This window comes from Parasteatoda tepidariorum, chromosome 11 (genome assembly GCF_982258835.1).
Source record: "Parasteatoda tepidariorum strain Cologne lab strain chromosome 11, Ptep-v5.0, whole genome shotgun sequence".
NCBI lineage: Eukaryota > Metazoa > Arthropoda > Arachnida > Araneae > Theridiidae > Parasteatoda > Parasteatoda tepidariorum.
This window is the reverse complement of record NC_141765.1, coordinates 61,565,666-61,579,538: the sequence shown is the minus strand read 5'-3', so window position 1 is coordinate 61,579,538 and position 13,873 is coordinate 61,565,666. Positions and strand designations below refer to the sequence as shown.

At 29.2% G+C, this 13,873-nt stretch overlaps 1 protein-coding gene across 1 annotated transcript in view; it reads left to right on the top strand.

The window, feature by feature from the left end:
- LOC107446646 (uncharacterized) overlaps positions 1-13,873 on the top strand; it is a 222,840-nt gene that overhangs the window by 197,580 nt on the left and 11,387 nt on the right. The window contains exon 19 of the mRNA XM_016061338.4: positions 1,401-1,558. Coding sequence (XP_015916824.3) covers positions 1,401-1,558 — 158 coding nt within the window. The remainder of the gene's footprint in view (positions 1-1,400; positions 1,559-13,873) is intronic.

The following is a 13,873-nucleotide window of genomic DNA, read 5'->3' as shown; positions in this document are numbered from 1 at the left end:
ATATATATATATATATATATATATATATATATATATATATATATATATATATATATATATAATATATATATATATATATATATATATATATATATATATATATATATATATATATATATATATATATATATATATATATATATATATATATATATATATATATATATATAATTTTTTCTTCCTTTTTGCTAGAAACAAAGTGTCTTTGGAAGTAATACAAATTTGTACAATAAAAAATAACTAGACCTGTTCAAGTTCATTGTAATTGCTGCACATGAACGTTTTTGCATGTAGCATTTACGTTGACGTTACTAACATAACGTACTTATCCATGTTTCCTTCTTATTTTAAGTACATTAACTCGATAATGTTTCTACTTATAGTAATATAGTTTGCAAGTTAAATTTCTGTAAATAAAAACGTAATGGTAAACATAAGCCAATATTTGACTGAATTCTTAAAAATATGAGCTTGAAATAAACTTATTTAGTTTAAATAACTTAAAACAATGTGGTAAAATTTTTAATTAATTAAATAGATTAATGATATAATTCTATAGTTTTCAAGATTTCTCTTTTTAAGTTTTCTGTTTGTAAGAATTCGTAAAATGAAGGAACTGTAACCATGAACTACTGAGACTTTGCCTCATCATTTGACTAGAGTGATTCAGTGATTTTGCGATAATTATTACTGTAAAAATTACGAGAGATCGGATATTTTCTACGGTAACATGTTCCGGTAAAAATGAATTTCATGGTTAAAAGGTTGACCGTAATTTGATCCGGAATTTTTTGCAGTGTGCGGTGTAATCAACTTAATTGATATGGTTTAACTGAGTACAGCGTCAAGGTTGCGGCAAAATTATTCATTGGTTCAACGAATCAACGCTTTCCGAAATTCCAAAACCACAATGCAATTTCAGCACTCTGCAAATTAAGTTAAGTAACAGTGTTAAAACATTCCCGACACTAAGTAAGAACGTTTTTGTTTACTTCCCTTTGGAGTTATTTAAAATCAATTCACACGTTTTCGTTTTTAAAAAAGGCTCAATTTCTTTCGAGTTTCAGGAAAATATTTTCTTTTATATCAAATTTATTTAGCAAGTTCTAGAGCAAGTTTCCACTAGAGAATTTACTAAATATAACCCAATGGAAAAAAATCATACTAACTAGGAGGAAATCAACTAATGTATTATAGGTAATTTCACTGAAATCTCACCTTTTGAAAACATATATTTCCATCATCACATCGTAATTGACATTCTTTAAAATGTTAACATTCTATACTTAAATATATTTATTCAGCTTGTTTGAAGAGTGACACATTTGCATCTTTTCTTGTTAATTATTCCAGTTAATGCACTGAATTCCCTATTTTTATTGAAATTATTTTATTTTAAGAAGATCATCTAGATGAGTTGATAGAACATTGGATAAAAGAAGGAGACTTGCTAAGATTAGAACATGTTGTGCTAGCTGGACAAGGAGATAGACTAATTGAGCGAATGTCGGATGATAAACAAGTTCAAGATTTTTTAGATCTTGTTCCAATTTATATGGTAACATTTGTTTCTTGTCTTATATTTTAACGTTATTTAAATAGATGATTGCAGAAAATATAATTGTCTCTCTGAAGGAATAAGGGAAGCACTTTTTCCAGAGATTCTTTTAAATAGTTTATATTATTCTATCAAAATCTTCTATTAGACATTTTTCAAATATTGATGTTTTTAAGCATATCTGTTGAAGTTTAATAAAACGAACACCTTTAAAGTAAATTTGAATTGGCGTATTTTATGTTACCTTTTATAATATGTCTATTTATAGAGAGATAAGGAGACAAGAAAGAGAAGATAGATTAACGGAGAAAACTAAGAAAAAGTAATAATAGGTCTCATTTACTTCGCATAAGCTGCAAGTACATAGAACCCATAAAGTAAATTAAAAATAATAAAACAATTTATTGTTAAAGAGAAGAAGAAAAATGTTTGCTAAATAAATTGTTTTTTTAAATTTAAACATTTAAAAGAAAATTAAAAAGCCGGAAACATAGCTGCCAAGTGTACAGATTTTATCGGAACGGTTCCGATTTTTATGCCTTGTTCCGATAATACGATTTTGGGTCAAAATTTTCCGATTTTTCATCATAGCGTAATTTTTTCTTTAACTCTAAAAAGCGATCCACGTCCGATTGGCGAAATCCAATCAAGTCGCGTTATCACTTAGCTCCGCCTCTAGCGCCATTCGTATATTCGATGACGTATGTACGGATCGCTTCACAGACACCAAGAGGAAATTTTAACTTCCTGTCTCCTTGTCGTTTACTTGCAACCGTACCGGTGTTGAATGTTTACTCGGAACGCGTCTCTTCGATTTGAGTTTAGCTTTGAATGTTTTGTTGCTTGAAAAAATGTCAAAAATTCGGCGAAGTCAGTGTTTTCGCGACAATTATAGTGAAGAATTTGATTTCATCAAGAAAGGGGACATCGTACGCGTTGTGTATTGCTTGCAATACAGACATTAGTATAGCACATGGCGGAAAGTGTGATATCATTTCACACGGGAAAACAGCCAAGCATGCTACCGCGTATACAAATATGAAAAAGTCGGCAAAAATTTCCGATTTTGTGTCGTCCGCTATTGATCTACAATCAATTAGAAGCGAACTATTGTTCACAGGATTTCTCCTTGAACACAATATTCCGTTAGCTGCTGCGGACCATGCATCAAAGTTGTTTTGTGCGATGTTTCCAAATTCTCCGGAGGTAAAAAAATACTCGTGCGGGAGAACGAAAACTAGTTATTTGGTTAAAGAAATCGCAAATAACGCTTCCGAGCAAATTATAAAAAAACTGAAGACTAATGTGTTTAATGTAGCGACAGATGGGAGTAATGACTCGTCGGACAATCAAATGTATCCAATTGTGGTCACATTTTTCGATGATGCGTTGGAGTTATTGAGCTGCACTCTTATATCTTTGCCAGTTTTAAATGATTCGAGTACAGGTCAAAATATTGCCAATCTAATTTGTGCCTTTTTTTCTGAACACAGCATACCATGGGAAAATTGTTTATCGTTTTCCTGTGATAATGCAAGGAATATGATGGGGAAAAACAAAGGAGTTGGTGCATATCTCAAGGAAAATCATTCTAATATGTTAGTTTTTGGCTGCCTTTGTCATCTGATCAACCTGGCGGCTGAAAAAGGAGCAAAGACTTTGCCCATTTCATTTGATGACCTACTTGTAGATATTTATTATTATTTTCATAGAAGTGGGAAACGAAAATTAGAATTAAAAAAATTTCAAATGTTTGACAAAGAAGGTGGTAAAAAAATCCTAAAACATTGTGCGACAAGATGGTTATCCCTTGGTAAATGTATCACTCGCTTACTTGAACAATGGAGAAGTCTTCTCTTATATTTCAAAGAAGTGTGTTCTGAGAGCAAAGTAATTACAGATTTCTCACCAAAAATCTCGGCTTATGTAATACCAAAATTACAGAAGCAACAAACAAATGAAGATGTTCAAACAGAAGGTGAGGGGTCTAAAATAAAAAATACTAAGCGCAAGATTTCCGATACTGCCCCAGTCTGTTCAAAAAAGATGAAATCTAAACAGAAAATGAAGTCAAATGATGGGTTTAAGCAAGGTTTAAAAACAAAAGTTTTTCAAGAGAACTTAAAGAAATTTTTAGGTAGAGATGAAAGAATTTTTCTCGTCCTTAGTTCTAATTTGCATCATTCTTTAGCTTTCTTTCTAAAAAATGTCATTATCGTTTTTGAAAAATTCAACATATTGTTTCTATATGAAGAACCTCAGGTTCACAAAACAAAACGTGAACTTGCAAATTTTTTCACTGAATTATTAAGTAGATTTGTAAAGGTAAGTGTTATTAGCAGTTCAAACTCTGTATTTGATGTTAGGTATAACATATTTGAGAACCAAAAAAAAGATGATGAGTTAGTTGTTGGCTCTGAATGCAAGGACTCCATTAAAGAACTCTCTAACAAAGAAAGAACAGAGTTTTTTTCTCATGTGAGAAAATACTTCTGTGCATCTTGTGATTATATAATTGCCAATTTCCCTCATAATTTGGCATTATTAGAACATGCTGAAGTTGCTGATATGTCTAAAAAAACTGAGAAGACATTTTCATCTGTGAAATATTTTATTGACTTATATCCCTCTATGCTACTTAGAGAAAATTGTGAATCATATTTTGATGCAGTTGATACTCTCGAGTCAGAGTTTTTGTCCTATCAGCTTGAAAAATGTCCTGAATCTACTATAAATAATGAAAGAGCTGATAAGCAGTGGGCAGAACTCTCTAAAGAGAAAGGTCCTCTAGGAAAACCAAAATATGCGAGATTATCACGGGTGATGTTAGGAATTTTAACATTTCCTCACAGTAATGCAGCCTGTGAAAGACTTTTTAGTCTAGTGCGAAAAAATAAGACTGAGTTTAGGGGTAGCATGAATGCGTCTACTTTGCAGGCAATTTTGATTGCCAAGTCCCAAATGATTCAGCCTTGTTATAGACAAGTGTTCGATGAAAAGTTTTTAAAATCAGCCAAATCTGCTACAACTGTAGCACTTAACAAGAATAATTGATTTTTTTTATATGTGTTTATTGTCACATATGTTTGAGTAATAATAAAATATTTTGTTTTTCAATATGTTTTAAATTACTAAAATCAGCTATCATTTCTGTTTGATTAGTTTGTTGAATAAGAATAATAATCAGAAATCTTGTCAGTTGATATGTATTATAATCAATAATAATTGTTACATTAAATCTTATACAGTTACAATTATACAAACATTTAGTGTAAAGAAGTAAACTTTAATGTCGCGACCGTGTGACGTGTTCCTATTTTTTTCCCTGGCAGGTTGGCAGGTATGCCGGAAAATAAAAAAAGGGAAAGATATAAGCTAGTCGTCCGTTCATACGATTATATCTACAAAAATGTACTTTCGAATATTATATTAACATAGTCAAAACAAAATATATTAATTCAATAGTGTGAGGAGCAATAAAAAAATGAAACTATAATAAAACATATTAAGCAAAAAATACAAAATAAAAAGCAAGCAAAAATTATAGAAAATAAAAACTTCAAGAAAGAAACAGAACATATAGAAGGCAGAACTTGTTATATATAACCGTGACCATTATAAATATTTGTATATCCTGATCAATTGGTTCATCAACATATTCGAGTTCATTTTCTTAAGGGCAATTTTTTAATCGATGCAAAGGCGTGATAACTTTAGATTTTTCTCCCGGCAATTTTAAAAGTATATATAAAGTCCAGGTAAAAAGGAGATAATATAAAGTAGTCCTTAGACTGAACTTTTTGTTAAAATTAAATATATTGTATAGTATAAAATATAATTAAAAGCAACCACCTACTTGAATTAGTAAATTATTAACAATTTACTGCAGTTACGATTCAGAAAATTAAGAAATTACCAATTCACTCCAGCTGGTGATATTGTCTGCTATTTTATAGAGATTTTAATAACTTTAAGAAATCTTTTTGAAATGAACTCACTGTTAAATTACTGTTTCATTTAATTTATCAAATCCTTAAAGGATCTTAAACAACAGATAATTATACACTCTCTTAGACGAGGATATTTATTAGCAAGGTTCAAAATGCAAGAGGAGCAGTCCGTAAAGTTAGAACATTCGTCTTAGTAATCAACTAAATAGCAGCTACGATCTGCCTATGATAATTAATATTAAGAGTGGTTGTTAAATTCTGGAATTGTGAATGACGGACTCTTTAAGCATGCTATAGGTTTCAGATTACCTATAGGTATAGGTATCAGATTTATGGGACAACTTGGTGAGTGCACTGTAACATTAATTCTAGGAAAATCTCACTTCCTCCTCTTGACATGTTAAAGCATGTAATTGTATTTGTAATTAATTAACGTAAAAAAGAATTTTTATTTGTGCATAATTTGTGTCATTTGTAATGGAAAACTTTGAAACAATTTAATTTAGTGCAAATAATTTCTTTGTATCAAATTATTATCTTTCTGAAGAGTGATATCTAACAATTTGACGACTTGATGAAATGTATTTTTTCATCAGATTTGTCTGCCTTCAAGTTCAATCTTAAGAACATGAATACTGATTGTTTACAATCCTAAGATTAATCACGCATTTAGTTAGTGTATTTGATTGAATCGAAATATACCATCTACCGTATACCGCAGTGAGTACCGTAACTCTGATCGAGTAATATCCTAAAGTGATTCATTTTATTTTTTCGTAAATTATGTGGATTTTTCTAATGTATATGTACAGTGTGTCAAAAAAGATGGACCTCACTGAATAGTTTTTGATCGGATCTTCACGTTCTAGCATTCAATTTTCTGCATTCCTTTTAACCCCTTTACGAAAACAGAACAAATAAAAAAAGAAAACATTTGAAACTAGGCGATTTCTATGATTTTCCGAGGTGGTTGAATAAATTAAATTAACAGATCAATACGGCAAATTATATTATTTTAAATAGTTTTTAAAAAAAACATTAATTTGAGTATTTGCGATAATTTGAGGAATCTTGTTTATTTTAAAAACATTTTTCCAACAAAAATTCAAGGGTGCATGTAAGATAAAAATGCTTCTTCACTATATTAAAACAAATAAACACATTATGTGCAGTGAGCGGAAAAAAAACGAAATACGCTGAACAACTTTTGATCTTATGATAAGAATTTTGCATACTAGGTCTCAATGTTAATGCTTCGAGGGGATGATCTTAAATATGATAATTCGTTAGTACAGACAATATTCTAAGTTACGAAATCAGACACAAAAATGTGCTTTCTCTAAACACATCTTTTGATCGACCGATTTGAATTTCTGATCTTCAAAATATAAAGGGTAGTTGCAATCTTCGAAATATGGTCTCAATTGTTTGTCAGAGGAACAGTCGAATGTTTGGAACTCTTAATATTAATTTTACGTTTTGCATATTTCATCAAATTTTGAGGACTTTTTTAGGGAATTGAAAATTTCATGCACAATTTTAAAATTTGATCTAAATATAATTCCCCTCTAAATTTTAATAAATATAAAAATAATTTGATGGAGAAAATAAATTTTATGAACTATTTATTATATTTTTATTATTTTACTTAAAAATGGACAAAAACTTTTTGAATTGTAAAGTATACAATTTATTGCGTCATTTCAATTTTTTTTATATGGCAAAATGCAAAACTTTAACGAAATTGGTCGAATAGTTCTTAAGAAATCGAAATTAAAATATCCGATTTTTTTAAAAGTCAAATTTTGAGGAACAATTCGACCATTTACGTTCAAATGTTGCATTTTTCCGCGTAAAATTACATTACTTAAAACGATGCTAAAAACTGCCTTCCATACAATACTAAATTGTTTTGACTATTATTAAATAAAATATTAAAAATAAAAAAATAATTATAAAAATTTGTTTTTGCATTATTATTATTTTTGGGTAAAAGAATTTTATAATTGTGTGCAGCAGTATTTTGAATCACTTTAAAAATTCTAGAAATATGGTAAAACACGCAAAAAGTTAAAATAGCATGAAGAATTCCGATCTTTATACCTTGGCCCAGACAAAACTATCGGGAGAATATTTCCCAAATAGCATTTACTTCCCATAAGTTGAGGATACGAAAGCCAAATCTGCCAGAAAATGGTTAACACTCCGTCGGGCGCGTCTCGAAACTTACGGCATCGGGCGCGATGTATCTGTCAGATACATCTCTGTTTTGTGTGTTTTCTGTTAATATGTATTACTTTAAATCTCCTATTTTTACTCTTTTTAGGTCCAGGCTTTTACACCCGGACCTTTTATTAGTTTTTTATGTATATTTTTAATTTTTATTTAATTTTTTAATATTTTCAATAATAATTTTTATTTATTAATCACAAACGCTATTACAAAAGTTAAATGCTGTAAAAAACATTTAATTAAATATGTTAAACTGTTGAAAAAGTATAAAAAGGACAGTTATGCACAAATAATACATAATATAAAAGTGACAAATCAATTATTATAATTGAATCCGATCCTAAATTTAAGTCAAATTTTTTCTTCCGATCTGTTTTGCCCATTTAAGTATTATTGTCCTTTCCTACATAAAAATCATCATTATTATCATCATTGAGTTCTGAGTCATTATAAACACTTTTACTGCCATGACAATCAACTTCACGTGTTTCTAAAATATCTTCTTCGTCAGCATCACTTTCATCAAATTCTTCAGCATTTAATTCCTCATTTCCATCACTAAATAGAATACTATGAACTAGCTCTAGGTCTTTCTGAATTTTCAAATCTAAAAAGCGTTTAGCACTCATCGTAGGAAAAAGATAAATCAAAAACGCTCAGGGAATCTCGATACTTCCATGTAGCTTCACGAGACAAACGTTATCGGGCGCGTGTATCTAACAGATACAAAATTTCAAACAAGCTTAGAAACAGGAAATTTTCCTACACCGAACTGGTCACTACTGCATTCCAAAGTAGCAGGGGGTCAGATGGACAGATACTGATAAGGTCAAGGTCGTAAGAAAATGTTTTAGGAGACAAAAGCAGAGATATTGACACGCCTGTATCTGTCAGATCAACGCGCCGGATGGAGTGTTAAATAACAATTTCTGTATTCGTTATCTTACCATATTCAACCAAAACAGTCAAATAACCATAAATACTACGGTATTCAAACTGTTAACTGCTTTCACCTAATACGGTTAAACAACCATAATTTTATCACACTAACTAGGCCTACCTAATGAAGCCCCTAAGTTCTTTGCAGCTGGGTGCATATTATAGCCGAAATGGCTAATAGGTATATCTCGTGACCGACAGAACGGGGGTTCGGGTCCCAGCCTTGACACCACAATATCTCTTCCATTCCCTTTAACACACGAAGAGTTTCCAGTGTCCCACACTCCCCATTTTGTGCCCCAAAGCATTCACGAATAGTTGGCAGCACCATAAAGCTGCTTAACACAAAAAAGTTTAGTATTTACCATCTTTTACGATAGGTGAAACAACCAGATAAACTAATTAAACCACATTCCATAGTTCACTTAATGAAGCACAACTCAACCACAACCTAATTCCAATGCCTATTACCTAACAAAAAGCCTAACTACAATGCACAGTTAAATTTATTTTTACGGTTTTGAAACTACGCAAGTTTCGAATGGTTAAAAAACCGTCTTGTTTTGAATGAAGGGTTTCTTAACCATACCAGTTGTGAATGATTTCAGAACCATAAATGTAAAAGCAAATGTTCTCTATCAGAAACTTTACGGATAATTAAATGGATTGACTGCAGGTTATTTTACCGTAATTTTAGAATATTAGTCTTAACAGTGCAAGGTATTGTGTAATCAACTCTGAAAAATAATATAGGGTTCTGTAAATATAGGGTTCAAGTACGTATGGTACACCATATTACGGTTATAGAAAGTTTGAACAATACTTATATTCAACATGCTTCAACATTTTTGATGATGTATAATTGTTTTAGACTTTTTGAAAAATGTCCATGTATACTTACTTTCTTTATTTTGGAGTGAATTTTTCAAAATAATTTACAGTTTTAAGAATTTTTAGGCATCCTTTCTGTATGCGATTCAGTGTTTGTTTTGTAATTTTTCAAAATAATTTACTGTTCTCAGAATGTTTAGTCATACTTCGTGTATGCAACTCAGCGTTTGTTTTGTAATTTTAACGCTTTCTCTTAAGTCCGAAATGAAAATTATTTTCTGTGTATTTTTTTTTATCACAATGATGCATCGCGTAGATGTCAAACGAGATTAAGTTACCGCCTTTTTTTCTTCTTAAATGGATAACATCCCCTCAAAAAGACATTACAGTTCTTCAAAAATATTCTTTGAAATCTATTTTTGATGAGGAATATCAAAATGTATCTTGTTTCAAATGAATAAGTAATACCTCAATTACTTATAAGTTTTTATTTGTATGAACTTATACGCCAAATCTTACATAAAAACTTACTAAAGCTTACGTATTTTTTATGTTGTTTAAACTTAAACAAAAGTTAATTACTTTATTACTTAAAAGTTAATTGCTTGTTGTTTAAACTTGAACAAAAGTTAATTACTCTTTAAGAAACATTACAAATAGTGCACATTATAAACAAAAAAAAAGAGAATTATATTGTTATTGATTACTACAAAGAAAAAAAACAAATTATAACAATTTCGAACATTAAAAAAACGAACTTCAATATTATAAAACACTAAAAAATACTAGATAAGTTACATGAACATAATAAAAGTGAACTAAATTGTGAGTAAATATTTAGAGACATAAATAGAAAAAGGAATACATAATTACTAAATATTATTGAAAAATTTTATGAAGAATGTTAACTTTACGAGCACAGTTTCGTTATTATTGCAACCAAAAAGCAGTTTACTATTTAAATAACTTTTTGTAACATGGTTTCAAAAGCATAACCCATATCACATAAAACTGGAAAAAAAAACTTGAAAAAGCATTCTTCCGCATGATAAAACCTGACCACGTCTTTAGCTTTAAAAAAGTGACACATTAAAAAATAAAAAATTGTCTTTTCAGTTTAATGATCATTTTATCTACATTTAAAGTTCTATTCTTCGTAAAGCTAAAGCAAGAGATATGAGTTTCTTTTGAAAAACTTTACGTGTCTGAAAATTAGTTCTCCTTTTCTTGAAGCATGCCTTACCACAATATATTTTCATGCCTCTACACAACAGAGGTATTTTTTAAGGCTATAAAATAAGGATGTAAAATTACTTGGGTCTAAGTAATTCAGTTCATGAGATTCTTTCTATAACTCTCAGATTTAAGTTGCAGAAAAACACAGTCAAGTGTAAACTGATGTTAACTTACATAAGATATATACTATACTTGATTAAATTTTGGTAATTTGAAGACAAATTAAAAGAAATAAATGTATTAAATTTTTTCATGAAGGTTTCTGTGTACAAAAAGCTTTCATAAAAATTTAAAACTTTCAAACTACAATACTTTGGACAAAAAACTTACATTAATATGCTATACTTCATTAAATCTCAGTATCTAGTGACAAATTCGAAAGGTTTTCAAATGTATGAAATGTTTTCTGTAAAGGATTTGGCGTAAACAGAAAAAAACTTACATAAAAAATATACTTCACTTGATTGAATTTTGTTAATATAAAGACAAACTGAAAACTTTTCAATTGTATGTTTATAAGTTTTTTTGGTGTGAACTGAGGTTAACCACGAAACATACTGTACTTGATAAAATCATATTAATTTTATGGCAAATCACAAAAAAAAATTCAAATAAGTTTATTTTGGTTTTTTTTATTGCGAATATATCATATAGTACTTTAAAGAATGTACAACACTTATTTGTATACACTTATTATTGTATAAACTTTTATGGGGATCTTTTTGCACAAAATAGAAAGAAAGGCACCCGTGGCACCGATAATCACTTTATCAGGTTATTTCAAAAGTTGCAGATTGCCCGATTGCATAAAAAAGACCAGATTGTATAAAAAAAAGGTACAGAAAAATGCTAAATTAGACTTACAATTATAACAAGAATACAGTTAAGTGTAAAACAAAATACTTTTAGCGGATTTTTCATGTGACAGGGTATACGTTTTTCAGTCCAGATTTCTTTGGTATAGTTCAAAATATTTTTGATAGATGGCAGTGCCAGTATTTTTGATTGTTTTAAAACGGAGAAAACATTAATTCTGGTAATACAAACATAGTGATATTTCTGGAAAAAAAGTATAAATCTGGTAAATAAACCCAAAATATATGGTATTTAACCCATTTATTTGCTAATTTCTCTTCTCAGATGATAACGGTTTATCGGAAATTAAGGTTTTCAAAATAATAGTCCTTTTTACCACATATTTAGTAAAAAATACCAACTGAAAAAATAAATTTATCCGAAAAAATGATTTTTATGCCATGCTCTGAGAATCCATGATAAAATTAGAAAATTTTACCACATTTATCCATACCATACTTTACTGTATACAAACCATATTTTACTGTTAATTTTATCAAATTCATTACCAACGTGCTTTGGTAAAAAGTACCGAGTTTTTGCAGCTTCCTCAGAGCCAGAAACGTAGCAAATTTTACCATATTCTGGTTGTTTTGACCATACTTTTTCCTTGTGTGAAACAATTCCTAAACATTACAATAATTTTTCAGGATATTAAAAATATTATTATCCTGCGATGACAAGAATACTTTTTTCTAAATATATACAAAGTAACTTTATGCTGTACTTTAAAAAAAATTGAACATTTTGTGTGAAATAAATTAAATTCCAATTAATTTTGATATTAAATATACGTAAGAGATATTAACGAGATATTAAATATACGTTATTACATTATATACACTACATTCTATGTAGTCAATATACGATGTAGTTGAGTGTAGACTACATTCATGTTGAAACTACATTTATATTTAGAGATTCAAATAAAATGAATATTTATTACGATATATTTCTTGCAAAAATAGCATGTAGGAGGAAAGGCAAAAAATACATTTAAATATTAACATTTGTTTCATTTTCGTAACCGCTTTCAAAGGTTTCTAAGACCCATTTAAAACCTGCTTTTATCTTTTCATGAGCGAAGCTTTCCTTGGTTCTCACATCTTTGTAACATCAGAAAAATAATGGTTTTTAAGGAAAAGAAGTTTTTAAATTTGAACCCTGAGTTTTTAAATTTGTTCCATAATGATTGGATTTAGTGTTTAAAAAAGTAAACATATTTCTTGGTTCAGTTGTTAAAATTTAATTTTAACTTTAACAAAGTGTTTGCGCTGTATTCATTTTCTTAAATACTTATTGTAATTTATGTCGATTTTCTGAAACACACATTTTCAGCTTTGTCCATCTTGTAAATATGCATATCGAGCTATGTTCATTTCCTTAAGTGAGCAATTTGAGCTATGACCAAAATAGGAAGTTCACAAATGAGTTTCTAATCAGGAATATTAGGCGAGTGAAACAAGATTTATAATTAACTCTTTCGTTGGAATAAAACCTGCCGAGCATACACTAAGAGCGATGTTCTTAGTTTCAAATGCTTCGGAAAATTATTCTAGTATGTTTTTGTTCGTTATACTTGCACTTTTTTCTGATAAGTTTGTAAAAAAAAAACTAGATTAATCTCAGAAAACGGAAAAATATGATCAAACTTCATGAAAGAAAAAAGTATGATGTTTAAACAAAGGCGAATGTAATAAAAATGAAAAACTTTGGTGAAACTTTACATTTTTTAAATCCATCAGAACAAAATTAAATGCTTGACTGAAATCGGAAGTACTAAACCTCTAGTTAAAAACTCAAATACGTTGTTTAAACCTCCGATGACAAATAATTATGCAAATGAATGATTTTTTTTAAGGAAAAAGTCATGACATTAAGAGAGAAAAATGAAAGAAAAAGACTTAAATCTTAAAAAGAAAATACATAAAATTATTGTAATGATTTCTTTGTCGCTCTGATATCTTCTCCTCATAAAAATTAGCTTTTAAGACGTACTCCTCTACCATTCGTTTGTTGATTTTTAAGTTCTTTTCTAAAAAGTCACATAGGCGATAATCACAATACAAATTACATTTCTTTTTTTTTATTAACTTTTCTTTCAATTTAGTTTCTTTAAATCCAGTTTGTTAATCTATTTTCGTCAGCAGAAACTGCATGAAATGGAACTAAGATGCATTTTATTTCGCTTTCTTAAATAAAGAGAGATTTTATTAGCGCTAAAGGACATTTTAAATTCATTCGCTTATTAATACTCAACTGCATTTGACAT